Source organism: Lissotriton vulgaris, chromosome 3_1, assembly GCF_964263255.1.
Source record: "Lissotriton vulgaris chromosome 3_1, aLisVul1.2, whole genome shotgun sequence".
NCBI lineage: Eukaryota > Metazoa > Chordata > Amphibia > Caudata > Salamandridae > Lissotriton > Lissotriton vulgaris.
Window position 1 is genome coordinate 1876680301 of NC_141689.1, and position 15214 is coordinate 1876695514.

Consider the following 15214-nt stretch of genomic DNA (forward strand, 5'->3'; position numbering starts at 1 on the left):
ATAATCAAAAATTGGAAAGATTCCATCAAGTTATCTTGTTAAGCTTGATGGTATGCTACGGACTAAATACAGCCTTTGTATACCCTGTTCATATGGCCTCGAAAAGTTTACATTGATGGTCACCAGCCACATCGTTCACATATGCAAGCGCCAAGCGCTCCTCTTCCCTAACAACTGTTCAACAAGAAGTTTCCCAACGAACCTGACTTTCCATATGTTAATTATATATTAGCCTGTTTATATTAATATAATTAATACATTTTTCTCTATAACATGTATCACTTTGTGGAATACACCATTGTAATCTTTATTTGTATTTTTCTTCTTTATTTCTCTTCTCTTCAAGCCATGTTAATCTGATATTTACACCTTACAATTTTGTTGCTGTGTTCTAACCTAATTTTTTTTGTGATTATCCATTGGTTGACTATATTATGTACCTTCATCCTAAATGTTCCTTCTTAATAAACTTACTTTTTGAACTTAAAAAAAAGACACATTGGTGGGGCTCTACATGAAATGGGGTTAATAGACAGACAACCTAGAGGACAAACAAAGGAGGACATTAAGAGGGCACTCTAGGACAAAAAGAGGGGACCGAAAGGGGAAAACAACAAACATTGAAGGACGCCAAAATGGGTGAGAGCAATAGTGAGACTAGGAAAATATAATCCAACCACTAACCTTGTTGCCAGACACTGGATGAAGGTTTTGGAGAGTCTACATTAGGCTCTATCCCTCCTGACCTTGAATTGACCTTAACCTAGGAAGTGAGTGAGAGCATTCCCAGGAGTTAGCAGTCTATCGCTCCTGCCTGTATAAGCTTCGATGTGCCCTGGCTCTAGTGCTTCCAGACCCTCCATAACTATTGCCTAAACTGATTCCGACCAATAACCCTATTGGATTCTTATGTTGAAGCTAAATTTAGACCTCAAGTAAGAGGTTATAATGTCAAACACTGCAGCACATGATCCAAAACTTAGACAAAGAGAAACCTTAGAAACGAATCAGACAGTCATTCAGACAGTCATTCAGCTCTGTTTTCCATAATTCTAAATAAGAAATAGAGATATATAAGCAACAAAAATAAGTTACCTTGAGCTGTTTGATTGAAGCATGTGCGTGCATCCCTATGGGGGTTGATAACCCTAAGCCATCAAACTGTGGCGGTTCATTGGGAGGGTGGACAACAAACGTGATACCAGCATCAATAAATCCAAGTGAAGGATCATCTGTGAATTCTGACTGAAATAAAAACAATTACAAAGTCTATATAGTTTGCGAGCTTGTTCATAGCACAAAAACAGTAAGTCTTTTTTTCCTGCTTCATATCCGCTCAATCCGTGAGTTTGAAAGATGTAAGTGGGCAGACTCATTAATGGATATCTACTTGTGCATAAATCAGATTGACCTAGTCATGTTTAAAATAAATATTATTATTCTAAAAAAATATATAAATATATAAAATAACTTAAGGATTAAGAATTCTCATGAATTTTATTTAAAATAAATATAGATATGAGAGATAGGTTGTCATGTAGCCTTTGCTGATCTGAAAATATTAGTTATTGCAACTAGATTTTCAACTGTCAATTTGTGCCTCATTGATATTTGCATTAAAAAAAACTTAATTTTGACAGTACCCAAGATGAAAACAGTTAGATATGGAGTAAGGCAAGGCAGAGCAAAGAACAGCGCTGTCTTGCTCTGCACTTGGGAGGCATTCCATGGTCCTTCCTATGCAACATGCATGGATTTTGACAGAAGATCCTGTACACCTGGGGAAGCACCATATTGTTACTCCTACCGATGTGAGGCAAAACAAGGAGAAATTAGTCTATTTTTCTTGCTATTTTCTCTTTCCATGTGGAAAATGCCTTTTAGCATTTTTTTCCTTTGGAGGAAAGTGCCCCTTCCTGCAGAAAACAATCCTGCAACCAACACAAGCACCATGGTGCAGGAGTGTCTGTATAGGCGCTAGGCTGTAGGACAGGGTGGAGAAGAATATTACCCCTTGATTCATCCAATAATTGATGATATGTACAATGATCTAATTTAATGTATATATGGTGTATAGTCAATGTAATGTGTACATGGATGTTTAACGTGCATTTGTCTTAAATTTTATGTATGATTTGAAACAAGGAGAGTTGAATTGATAAGGCTCTGAAATGAAGGTGAATACCAATATATTTGTATAAAAAATTCACAAAGATACCAAAAATCAAAAGTTTGATAGCCCAAAGTCAATAAAAGGGACTATTGAGGCAAAAAGAAATTGTCATCTATGGTGTCAGAGGTACTGTTGTTGTGAAAAAAGTATTATAGATTCTAGCCTCTGAGGTCCTGAACTGAATCAATCCCCTTCATTATATGCCGAAACAGTGCCAGCACTGAGAGAAAGGACAAGCCTTTCTCCCAGCACTGGCACTGTTTCAGCAGCTAGAGCCAATGCAGGCACTCTTAAACCATGGTGCACAGGTGCCTGTGTTTTCGATAGGATTGTTGCAGAAAGGGGCACCTTCCTGCACAGAAACAATCCTAATAAGCATTTATTCTCTTTTTACGTGGGCTGCATCCTAGATTTATATTGTGAGTTGATTTAAGCAGTGCTATCTCTTGCCCTGCTCACCTCTGTTACCTGAAAAAAGTTACATGTCTACTAATGCAAAGTGTTTGTTCAAGTCCAACATTGGGAGCATTTTAATTTGCAGGACATGGTGATGGATATGAGTTGGGTCATCACTGGGATGGAATTCTGATGGAGAACTCTAGTCCCACAAATGTGAATATCTGGGCATAAGCATAGGAGGAGATTCAACTGGGCAAATTACAGAAGGCCCAGAGCCAGTGAAAGACAAAAGGAGAGATGAGTTGCCAGGGGATGGAAGGAGTTGCATGTTTCGTTACAGAGAAATGAGGATAGTTCTGTGGAGAAGCCCCTAGGGAATGCTGGAATTTATTGTGGAGTGAGAGATAATTCTGGAAGAAGGTTGATCAACAAACCTGCAGAATAATGTATGTCTTTGTTTAGTAGGTCTAAGTAGCCTAAGAGCTGCTGAATGATTGCAAGGGAATAGTTTGCAGTGCCATGTAATGAAACAATTAAAAGAGAACCTTCATAATACAAAACTCTAAGGACAAATACAAAATGTGCTTAATTACATGAACAGAGCCCAATAATGTATTAAAGATGCCCTGATGAGGAAAGGAGTAGTAGGCGTCAAAGAATTAGTGTCACAATTGGCAGACACTCCCGGAGGAGTCAAGAAATGGAGATCCATGGAAAACAAATATTTTGTGCTCTAATAAAGGTAATGGGTCCTGGTTAAAACATTCAACTCTTCCAGACGTGGGGAGCTGGTGAGTCCCTCCCGAGTCACCAAAGACCATACTGGGCACTTTGTTTAACCACAGCCCATCAAATGGAGCCCAGGCCCAGAGAAATGCACCATGGGTTTCCGGGATCCCTGACCAGGACCTGTCAGAGCTTGTAACCCTGCCAGAGCTGGGAAATCCACCCTGGGCCTGTGAAACCTCGTCATTGTCACTTTGCGATAGCATGGGTTGGCAAATAGAGTCCAGGATAGGGGTAAGTACCTCGAGCTTCTAGAGGTCTCTCTAAACCCACCTGAAGCATCTGGTTCTGTGCACCCTCTCCCTGTTAACCTGGAGGAAAGTTACTAAAGTTTCTCAATCTGTGTACCATGTTTGAATATCTGAAAAAATCTACTCAAGATGCTGAAGGCCTTGCTGGTTAAAAATCTCAAAGGAACCTAGAGGGTCTTCCGAACGACCTCAAACTCTCTTTGTACCATGCATTCGAAGGGGAAATGGGTGCAAATTTCTCCTTGCATTTGGTAGACAGATTAGACATGGAGCGACAGCCTTAGGTGAGTGATTGGGGTTTGGATGGTTTACAATAAGAGATTTTGACGCTGAGATGCTGGCGGGACCCTGCCAGTCTTCTGGAAGGCTGCAATGGGTTCAAGACCACCCTGGACAAGGAGAGTCAGTCCAGGGCCCCTGCCCCAGGCCAGCATCTAGTGCCTGCCAGAGCTCTGACCAGAGACCTAATGAGAGATTTTCATCCCATTGGTGAGAAAAAGCCTTCCTGGGCCTACGCGGTCCTTTTCTAGGCACTCTGGGACTTGGCAGGACATTGTGGGCTGGTGAATTAAAAACCCATGGGACCTGGAGCTTGAAATAGCTATAACTAGGGAACGTTATTCTCCATCTGAGCAGGGGAAGCCTTACTGGGCCAGAAAAATTATATCTTGAGTAAGTTTGGACCCCAACCACTGGTTCATGATGGTCATGAGCATGCTGCAGTTCCGACTGGGGCCTGTTGAGCCTTTAACCCTGCAAGGGCTCGGAAGCCTTCCCAAGGCTACCAAATCCCTATCCATCAGATGGAAGGATCTGTTTGGTCAGTGGAAGTGCCTGGCAATTCTAATGGAGCCTAAAGTCAAACTTGTTACACCCTTCACTGGGTGAATGATATGGTTGGTGCAACAATTACTCTCTGGGTCAACAATTACTATCTGGGTGAAGGTGACTAGTCTTTCCTGTAATCTGGATCCCCAAGGTGACTGAGAGTACATTCTAAATGGAAGCATCTGCTCTTATAGTCCTTTAGCTTCAAGAAAATTTCAATTCATCCCTCACCAGGTCTTCCAGGGTAGCCTAAAATTCTAAACTTTGAGTTCTGCCCAAGAATCACGTAGGGGTCCAACTGCTCACTAAGCAATCAAGAAAGTCTTTATTTGGATTAGTAATAAATGTTTGCGATTAAGAGGTCGCCAAAGCAGAGACCAGAAGTACGGTGTTTAATTCTCTATCTTAAAGTAAGATATTTGTGTGATTAAGGCCAAAGCAATAAGTGATAGAACATAGTTTTGTCAGTTATCTAATTTGATCATTGGCTACAATTTGTTGTCTGACCTCCTGTTAGGTTTCATGTACAAAATTCTTAAAATCATTACTGTCGACAAAGTATTCTACAGAGGCCAGAAAGCAGATACGATCATGTCCTGCATGTTCCTCACCACAAGCATGTTTATCACTGTGCTCAATCAGAACAAAAACATTCACCTCATCTTTATATTGTGGGTGAGGCCTGTAGGCATAATACAGCGTGTCACTCACTCGAGTCCATGGCAGAGTACAAATAAACAAAATTAAAATGGTTGGCTCTGCTTCTGCTAAATCAAATTGTGGAGTCCCCCGTGGCTCCTCAATGTCCACATTGAAGCAACTGAGATCATATTCTTCAGTCGCTTATTGTTCACTACTGTGAGGCACCTTCTTTTATTCTCTGTAGCATGTTTCGGACAAGCATTTCACATTTATAGTATAGGTGGAATTCCCCATGACTTCTCATCATATGCAATACAACAATTTAAACCATATTCTTCAGTCTTTCATGACTATGGAGTGAACCAGAACTTTATTTTACACTCCACTGCCTATGTGCATGTTATGCATTATAGTGCTTTTGGATCTGTTCACAAGAGTGTCAATCTTTTTTTTACAGAGGGAAAGCTTTGGTTATTGACACCTTTAACTGTCTCTGGACAGACTTATTGCTACTTAGAGGGGGCTTTGTGTCATCAATTTGCTTATGACTTGATGTTCTTGTTCATCTCTGCTGTGTGCGCCACTTGATTTGATGGCTTTCCTCCCTATTTATGTGATGCCTAGGAGCATTACTCTCTCACAGGTTTTGGAGTTGGATGAGTTGTATCCTTGCACTGCATTCTAGAGGGGACTCTTTTATGTCTAGTGTACAATCAGCTTTTAGCTGGATGTTGTTGGAAACCTATTGTGCACAATTCTAGTGCTTACAGTTGACTTTGGGCCAGTCCATTGCTTACCATTGAGTGTTCTCCTCGACAATATCATTTGCTTGCACAGTATTCAATAGCTTTCATTTCTCTTTGTGTGTGTCCCCCTCTTCTGAGCATATTTTCTTTATCATCCTGTTCACTGGATGACATGCATCCTTCTAAAGCTGCACATCAGCAAATAACTTTTTTGTTTGCTTCCATTACTACATGAGAGCTTATGTGTTTGATTGCTTTCTTCCCCATGTGCTGATTCCCCCTCACATTCTGCATTCTGAACTCTACCTGTTGCCTACTCCCCTCAAGTGTGACCGATGTTTCCCCCACCCTCCATGCCCACCCTCCAATTTTTTGTTTTGAATTTTAAGTTTCATTAAAGAACTTCTCCACCCAGCTCCTACACTGCTAACCAGCTGTTCCTGACACTCAGTATTCACTTTACTCTGCACTAATCTGTCGGCCGCTCCACCATTGTGTCAGTGGTGCATTTATCATGGTAGTTACTTTCTACAAAGAAGTTCAGTGGTACAATAATTTACTGCTTCAAGATGTTTGTCTGCCTCTCAGAACTGTATATCAGAAAGATAAAATGGCCGCTGTGTCATAAAATTTGTATGTGTGGTGATGCACATGTATGCATCTCATGCTGGAGCCGCCATAGCATCATGATGCATACATGAACATGTATGATGACAAATGTATGCATATTCATCCTTTTGCATTTAAAAAAAAAAAAAAGCTTGGCAAAACCGAAAGGTCGGATTAGGTCATTGAAAGGCGAGACCTAGTAGCTTTGCCAACGCTTCTTTTCATTGTGAATTCAAAGGATTTAAAACGCTAATAAACTATTCACAACACAATGCCAACAATACTGATGTTTCTAGTTGCTTATTTCCTGCAGCATAAAAAATATATTCCTCTTAATGTTTTTTCACACCTCAAATATCAAACATTATAATCACAAATGTTTATTAGCGTATAATACGTACCTGTTTAATATCAAACAGCAAGCTCAGGCCTCTTCCAGACAAACTCACTTTTTTTTTTGCTGGAGCACCATCATGATTAAATGTGAAACAATTCCCATATTCAGTGAACACATGTTTAAATTCCTTAATGAGTAGAGGCAAAAAATACAAAATAGTCATTGGACACTGACTGTGATTTTATGTCTAACATCAGTTGATAAACTAGTAGAATATAATCATATTACATGAAATTTATGAAAGTGCTATTAAACTTAATTGCTCATTTCTATATAGTTTTAAGTTCTCGGTTTTTGAATTTGAATCAATCAATCAATCAAACAGCCTTTGTAAAGCGCAACACTATCACCCCTAGGGGTATCTGTGTGCTGTGTCTAAGTGGAAGAGCCAGGTCTTGAGTCTCTTTCTGAAGTATGCCAGCAAGGGGGCTGTACGGAGATGGCCAGGTAGGTCGTTTCAGGTCTTGAAAGCGATTTAGGAGAAGGAGCGGCTACCACTGCGACAGATGCAGGGGGTGTGTGCAAGGGTAATAGAAAAGAAGTGCAGATATCTAGAGGGTTGAAGTTCTATCAGTGGCGGATGTAGGCAGGTCCTAGGTCATGGAGGGCTTTTTAGGCATGTGTGAGGATCTTGAACTGGCTTGTATTCTGTATGGGGAGCCAGTGGAGGTCTCTCAGGTGAGAGGCAATGTAGATTCACTTGGGGAGGTCCAGGATGAGTCTGGCTGTGGTATTCTGTGTGGTCTGGAGTCTTCTGAGGAGATGGATGCAGATGCTGGCGTAGAGGGCGGTGCAATAGTCGAGGCGACTGGTGACAAGTCTTTCTGCTGCTGGTTGAGAACCATCTGAAGATTCTGCAGAGCATGTGAAGTGTGTGGAAGCAAGAGGAGGCAACTACGTTGACTTGTCTTTTCATGGTCAGCTGACAGTTGAGTATGATGACACGGTTGTGTGCATGGTACATTGGTGTGGAAGTAGGTCCTAGTTCTTCAGGGTACCAGCTGTGGTCCCTTGTGGAGGTGTTCTTCCCAGAGATCAGTAATTCAGTTTTGTCAGGGTTGAGCTGGAAGCTACATTGGTCATGGTGCTGCAGAAGTTGGTATTGGTGCTGGCGAGGTCCTCAGTGAGCGAGAGGATCAGTTGAGTGTCGTCTGTGTTCGGGATTATGGTGAGTCCATGGGATCTAACGACGTCTGCGAGGGGGGTCATGTAGATGTTGAAAATTGTGGGGCCGATGGATGACACTTGTGGTGCACCGCATATGATGTCTTTGGGTGTGGAGGTGAAGGGAGGCAGTCGGATGCTCTGTGTGCGTCCTGTAAGAAAGGATGTGATCCATTTGAGGGTGTCTCGCTGTATGCCTATGTTCTAGAGTCTCTTGATGAGGGTGTTGTGGGAGACGGTGTCAAACAATGCAGAGAGGTCAAGGAGAAACAGGGCCACAGTTTTTCCATGGTCAAGGAGTGTTCTGATGTCATCTGTGGCAGCAATCAGTGTGGTCTCAATGCCGTGGTTTGCACAGAATACTGATTGTGAGGCATCTAGTAGGTGCTTTCCTCCAGGAATTTGGTGAGCTCCTGGTTGATGGCTTTCTTGAGCACTTTAGCCTGGTAGGGGAGCAGGGAGATGGGATGATAAATCTTTGAGATTGCTGGGGTCGGTGGAGGCTTTCTTTAGGAGGGGTCTGGTGTCTGCATGTTTCCAGCTGTCCAGGAAGGTGGCTGTGGAGATGGAGTGTTAAGGATGCTCGTGATTTGCATGCTGATTGGGATCATTGTGAGGTTGTAGTGGTGGTGTGGGCAGGGGTTGGTGGGCGACCCAGAGTGGATGGAAGACATGTTGGCTGAAGTGGTCAGAGCAGCGAGCGGAGACCAGATGGTGATGGAGCAGGGTTGTCGCAAAAAGAAACCTGCTTGGATTAACCCCCCCCCTGTTATACATACTAACAGTGTGCAGTGTAAAATAACATACAAAAAAAAATGAAGCACTGGGGAAACTGCTTTGTGCATGCGTGCAATAATGTAAAATAATGCATGAAAGAACCAAGCCGCATTTACATTGCACTTCGAAAAAAACAAGAAATAATGCATGACTAGGCCGCATTTCACATCTTGAATGTTGTTTTTAAAAATAATAAATAATGCCGCTTTTGCTTAGAGTTTGCTAGGAAAAACACTAAAATGCGATAGAGCAAAGTAGAGTGGTAAACAGTGAAAAGTGCATTTTTATGTATTAATGAATGCTTATGTTTCATTTGCCATAGTGAGCCAAATGGGCCTTTATTTCCCTAAAGTTAACCTGATAGATGGGGGCTGAGGGGTGCATGAATATTCAGACAAAAATACAGAAATGCTGAGCCCTGTAGAAGAAGAACAAAGGTTCAAGGTTGTTCAGCTCAAAGAACATTGTTTGTCTGCAAAAAGGATGAGACTGACCATGGGACCTAAGACTTCTTCCGCGGACATAGCTGAGAGACATATGAGAACAATAATGAAATATTTACATGTATTAAATGTATGAACAAGTCAAAGTTTATGTTATGAGAAGGGAAGTAGAACAATAGACTATAGTAATCGTGAATGAACTCATGATGGTGTGACAGACCACCTCCCGGCCCATCCAATGAAAAGTCAAACTTAATGAATTGTTTTAACTAATGTGGGTTGAACATGAGGTTTTAGGGTATAACTGAGGTGCCTTTGGGGGTGTGGTTTAGCGAGATTTCATCATTAGGGAGAGAGCTGAGCGTGAGGAGGCAGCAGGAGAGAGGGGTGATGCGTCGCTGTCCGTTGCTTTGCAGAGAGGCCTAGATATTCCTGTCTCTCTCCTGATCCTGGGTTCTGAAGTCTTTGTTCCCTGACTCTGTTTCAGGGGACCCCTACTACCTCCATGGCCAGGGGGTGGTATTTCACTGATCTTTGGGTTAGTATATTTCTTCTGACTTTTACTTTGCATAATCATCTTAAAATGTATTTTTGTCTCCGAAACATATGTTTATTGTTTCACATTATTTTCTGACACTTATTTCTCTTCATCTATCCACTCCTTCATGTACATATCTTATTTTTCATGACGAGTATGACACTGCTTGCATTTTGCTGATGTTTTTCTCTCCCTCTTGTGAGTTTCATTGTTTGCATTTGTATGCAATGAGCATTTATTATTCAAATTTTGTTTGAAATAAACTTTATTAATCTTATTGAGAGTCTCTGATTATTTATCTATCTAGGTAAGTGACATAGATAGTACTAGTATTACCAGCAACTACTCAACCAATTGGTCCATCGACCAGAGGTAAGAGAATTGATATACAGGTTTAGTTATGTATTTAGAAATGTTAAACATGAACAACTATAGGAACGCCATGAAGGAATACCACCAGCACATAAAAGTCACCAAGAAGACGTTCATCAAGAACAAAATACACTTCATAGTAAGTAACAAAAAAGAACTCTTCAACGTCATACAGCAGTTCACCAAACCCCCCAGGCAAAGCCAGGGAGTCCCTCCATCCCAGGACCTCTGCAACAAGCTTAGCTCCGACTTCCACATAAAAATCAAGGCCCTCTATGACAACTTCAGTGAACCGACTCCTCGCACCACCACCAACGGCAATAGGCCGATCACACCTCCTGGAAACCGGCCGCCACTGAAGACACCACCAAGACCATGAAGAACACCCACTGAGGAGCTCCCACCGATCCCTGCCCACCATACTTCTACCACAGAGCAACGCCAGCATAGCTCTCGAACTAGGACGGGCCATCAACACGTCCCTCAAATCCGGCATCTTCCCCGATGACTGCAAACAGGCAGAAGTCAAGTCCCTCCTCAAGAAACCCTCGGCCGACCCAACGGACCTGAAAAATTACCGGGCCATCTCTCTCCTTCCCTTTGCAGCTAAAGTCACCGAGAGATTCGTCAACGCCCAGCTGACTACCTTTATAGAGGAGAACGCCATCCTTGACTCCTCCCCTCCCAGTCCGGATTTCACTGCAACCACAGCACCGAGACCTCCCTCCTCGCCACCACCCATGATATCCGCATACTCCTCGAACAGGGCCATACCGCAGCCCTCATCCTACTAGAACTCTCAGCAGCCTTCAACACCATCTCACACTGCACCCTCGCAGCCAGACTCTACAATTCCGGAATACGAGGAACCACCCTCGACTGGATCCTCTCCTTTCTTTCCGGCAGAACCCAAAGAATCAGACTCCCCCTTCCTTTCTTAACCAACAGAGATCAACTGTGGAGTATCCCAAGGATTGTCACACAGCCCTTTTTTCAACATCTACATGGCCCCCCTCGCCTCTATCTTCAGACAGCAAGGGCTCAGCATATTATCCTATGCCGACACCTAGCTCATCCTCTCCCTCACAAAGAACCCCAAAGACAGCAGATTCAGCTTCTAAGAAGGAATGAAAGACGTTGCAACCTGGATGAACAACAGTTGCCTGAAGCTGAAATAGGAGTTGACCGAGCTCCTTGTCCTAGGACCCACCCCCATGGCGTGGGACAGATCCTGTAGGCCCCCTGCTCTCAGAATCCCTCCCACACCGACGGACCACGCCCAGAACCTCAGACTCATCCTGGACCCTGCTTCAACTTCCCCTGCATTCTCCATAAGACCTTCAAGTGGATCCCCCACAAATGCAGAAAGACCGTCACCCATGCACTAGTAACAAGCAGACTGGATTTCGGCAATGCCCTCTATGCCGAAATCAACAAAACCCTGCTACAAAAGCTCCAAACCATCCAGACCACCGCAGCCAGACTCGTCCTTGGAGCCCCACGGCATGAGCACATGATCCAGCACCTACAAGACCTCCACTGGGTCCCCATCGAGAAGAGAGTAACCTTGCAGCAACTCACCCACACCTATAAATCCCTCCACAACATCGGGCCCAAATACCTCAATGAAAGAGTCTCCTTCTACGTACCCAAAAGGACCCTTCGCTCCACCGACCTCGCCCTACCAGAAACTCTCCGCGTACGCAGAACCAGAGCAGGCGGAAGAGCCTTCTCCTACGCCCCAGCAAAAACCTGGAACGAGCTCACAGTCAACATCAGACGCTTCCCCACTCTGAACAACTTCAGAAAGAGTTTCAAGACCTGGCTCTTTAACTGACCCAAAGCCACACCGTCCTCAACACCTTGCGACCCTCACGGGTGAGTAGGGCGCTTTATAGGCCCCTGCTTGATTGATTGAACATCATTAAACCTTGACCCCCAGAGCATCAGGGATTAGGGTGAATGTGTATGGGCCTTTTGTATGTGATGATTGATCCCTAATTAGGTGTTGCGCTGGTTCAGTTTTCTGGTAGCAGAGGACAGTTTAATTTTTGATTAGTTTGGTAATAAATATTGATTATATGTTCTTAACATGAAAAGTTATTGACATGTTCTATGTTGTCTAGAAGTACAGGTACGGACTTACCTGAGGAATCCTGTGAGTGGAATTTTAGCCTGAAGTAGGCAAAAGAAGAGTTTGGATAAAGTTATCACACTGGAGGAGTGCATTGTCGGTTGTTATAATACCGAAGCTTTGCATGGTTGTAGGTGCTATATTCAGGGACAATTTTGCATGTAAGCAGAGTGTCTGAAATAGTGAAGGGTCCACTTCCACTTTGGCCTTATCCCCAGAGGAGTACTAGGCCCTCCTGGAGCATGTTTGAAAGGTAAAATAGCGCTAGTCGTTATTCTTACTTGAAGTAAAAGAATGTTCCTTGAAAAAGTGAAGACAATGTCTTTATTTAGTGGAGCAGACAAGGTAGCATTGTTTTGTTTTGTTACTAACAGAAATTTTGATTAAGAAGAAAACTTAGAAAAATATTGCCGTATTATTTTGTAAAGGGAGGTTCAGTAGCAGGAGTAATACTAACGTCACATAAAGGCACGGTGGTATTGGTCAGGCAGCGGGTATGTACTGAGCTTTGATTGGTTGGTTAGTGTGAACTGCGCTAGTATTGGTCGAGATAGCAGATATGTAGAGAGCCATGATTGAATGGTTGATGTGAGTTGCGCTTGTATAGAACGAGAACTGACAAATAGAATAAGGGGAATTACGGAAAGGTTCTAATTTCTAATTTCTAATTTAAAATATTTCTAGAGCGCAGCGTACACCTTGCGGTTTCTTGGCGCTGGGGGGATTGGCTGCTGAGGGAAAGAGACCAGAAGAAAGGAAAAGAAAAAGTATTGATTTAAGGTTAAGGTTAAGGTTAAGTATTGATTTAAGGTTAAGGTTAAGGTTAAGGTTAAGGTTAAGGTTGATTAAGGTTTCCTTGTTTATTTGCTGAAATACATTAGCGTAGATTCAAGAAATGAAGTTTCTTAAAAAATGAACTTCTTTAACAAAGATAAACCATTGTGACTAGAGAGGGTATTCCTATTCCACCTCCAAGAACACCTGCTTCTTTTATGATCTTGGTGTGAGGATACCATACGTGTACGTGGTTAGAGAATTGGGTGGAATATACAAAGGCTGATTGTGTTATAGCATTAACACAGTATGTTTCGTTTAATGTAAGAATATTGCAGAATTTGAGAGAACGAATGAATTCACTAGAGCTGAATCCCAGACCTACACAGTATGAAGCATGAGGAATGGAAAGATGAGGCATTCGAAAGAGAGAAATCTAGAGGTAACAGAAGATACAGAAATATGATTTTTGTATATCCTTTTGAGAGGAGGGAAGATAAGCTGAAAAGATGGAGGAGAGAAGTGATAACGGAATGTTTGTAGCCAGTCTTAGCTGCAGAAGACCAGACAGGAGGCAAATGTAATGAGAAAAAGAAAAATATAGAGACTTCGAGTTTAAGATAGGATCCAAATGATTCTGATGATGAGTTGTTAGAGGACATTATGACCAAAAGACCTCCACCATATGAAGAAAATACAGGGGAGGTGACTCCAAGTGCACCACAAATGGGATCCCATTAACTCCACAAGTCACTGGAAGAGCTCAAGTAGTACAAGAAAATGAAATGAACTTGTTGAATAAGGCAAGAATAGAGCAGGTCCAGAAAATACATCAGTTAAGTCTGAATGCAGAAGCATTGACAGTACCAGTAACAGTTGGTCCGCAGTTCCACTGTAAGGAGAAAAACAGAATATATCAAAAGTACATTTGTTGGCAGTTCCGAGAAGTAGTGTCAGGAGTGGAATGGTGATGGGAGCGGATGAGAATGGATAGGCTGACACAAATCCTACATCGTTAGATCTTCTGGTTTGTGAAATGATAACAGAAACTCCTAAAGGAAGTATACAGATAGACCAAAGGAGAATAGGGCAGACTGTCACTCCAATGACAGGGAGTTCAGCAGGTCCTTCACCAGAGGAATTAAATGATTGGATAAAGTAAATGGTAAAGCATAAACCTCAACCACAGAGTATAAATGTGAGTCAATTTAAAGTAGATTTGGAAGAGATGATTATTGGTACAATATGTCCAGACAGATTAGGGACTTACTGAGATGAAGAGCTGTTGTTTTTGTGTAAAAATATTTCTTGGAGAGAGAGAAATCTTCATTAGAAAATAGCAGAGGGTGCTAGTGATTCTGGAATAGATATACAAAAGTCAAAGGTGTTGCAGAAATCATTCAGATTGGCCTTTACTGAAACAGATTTAGAGAGTTTGAATGCATCTGGCAGAAGGGTGCAGATAAAGGAGTTGATGAATATTTTGAAGAAATAGGGGGATGTAGAATGATGGAAAGGTAAATGGATGAAAAAGAAACAAGAGGCAGCTGGTAAAGAAGTATCTATGTTTCCATTAAAAGAGACAGAACAATTTGAAAGGGCATGTCCGATGAGAGAAGTTCCAGATGGTGGATATGTTCACGTTCCTTGGATGAGACAGGATATATTATATTTCACAAGTGATTTTCCTAGGTTAAGTGAGAAACCAGTTGAATGGTACAAACAGGTGGAGAGGATTGTGAAAGTGTCAAAGGTTTTGTTAAAGGATCTAGATGGTTTGTTTGAGATTTTCGTTCCAGCAGATATGCGGACAGAGTGTAACATAACTGTTGATTGGCCAAAAGAAGAATATCCTAGAGATCCAAAAACAGGTCCACCATCCGAGGAGGTGATGAAAAAGCATAGTAATCACCTTTTTGAAAGGGAAAATTTCCCCCAAAGAAACAGATTGGGTTGAGATTGACAGGACAACCCAAGAACCAAAGGAGTCAGTACATGCCTATTATGAATGGTTGTTGCAGTTATTCAATCATCACAGTCGGTTTGTGAATATTAGAGACAAAGATATGGGACATTTTGTGTATAATTTTATCTTTGGATTGAAGCTGAAGAATCTAAAGTGACAGATTCTGAAGAAAAAACAGATGATGAACAGCCGAGCACAAGTCAAACAGAGTAGGC

The 15214-nt window shown here is 42.2% G+C and overlaps 1 protein-coding gene across 1 annotated transcript in view; it reads right to left on the reverse strand.

Moving 5' to 3' along the window:
* The window catches only part of ASIC5 (acid sensing ion channel subunit family member 5), a 468169-nt gene that overhangs the window by 213303 nt on the left and 239652 nt on the right, over positions 1–15214 (reverse strand). Inside the window, exons 4-5 of the mRNA XM_086963310.1 lie at positions 6836–6958; positions 1096–1245 (exon numbers count right to left, since the gene is read on the reverse strand). Of these exons, the coding sequence (XP_086819436.1) occupies positions 1096–1245; positions 6836–6958 (273 nt within the window). The remainder of the gene's footprint in view (positions 1–1095; positions 1246–6835; positions 6959–15214) is intronic.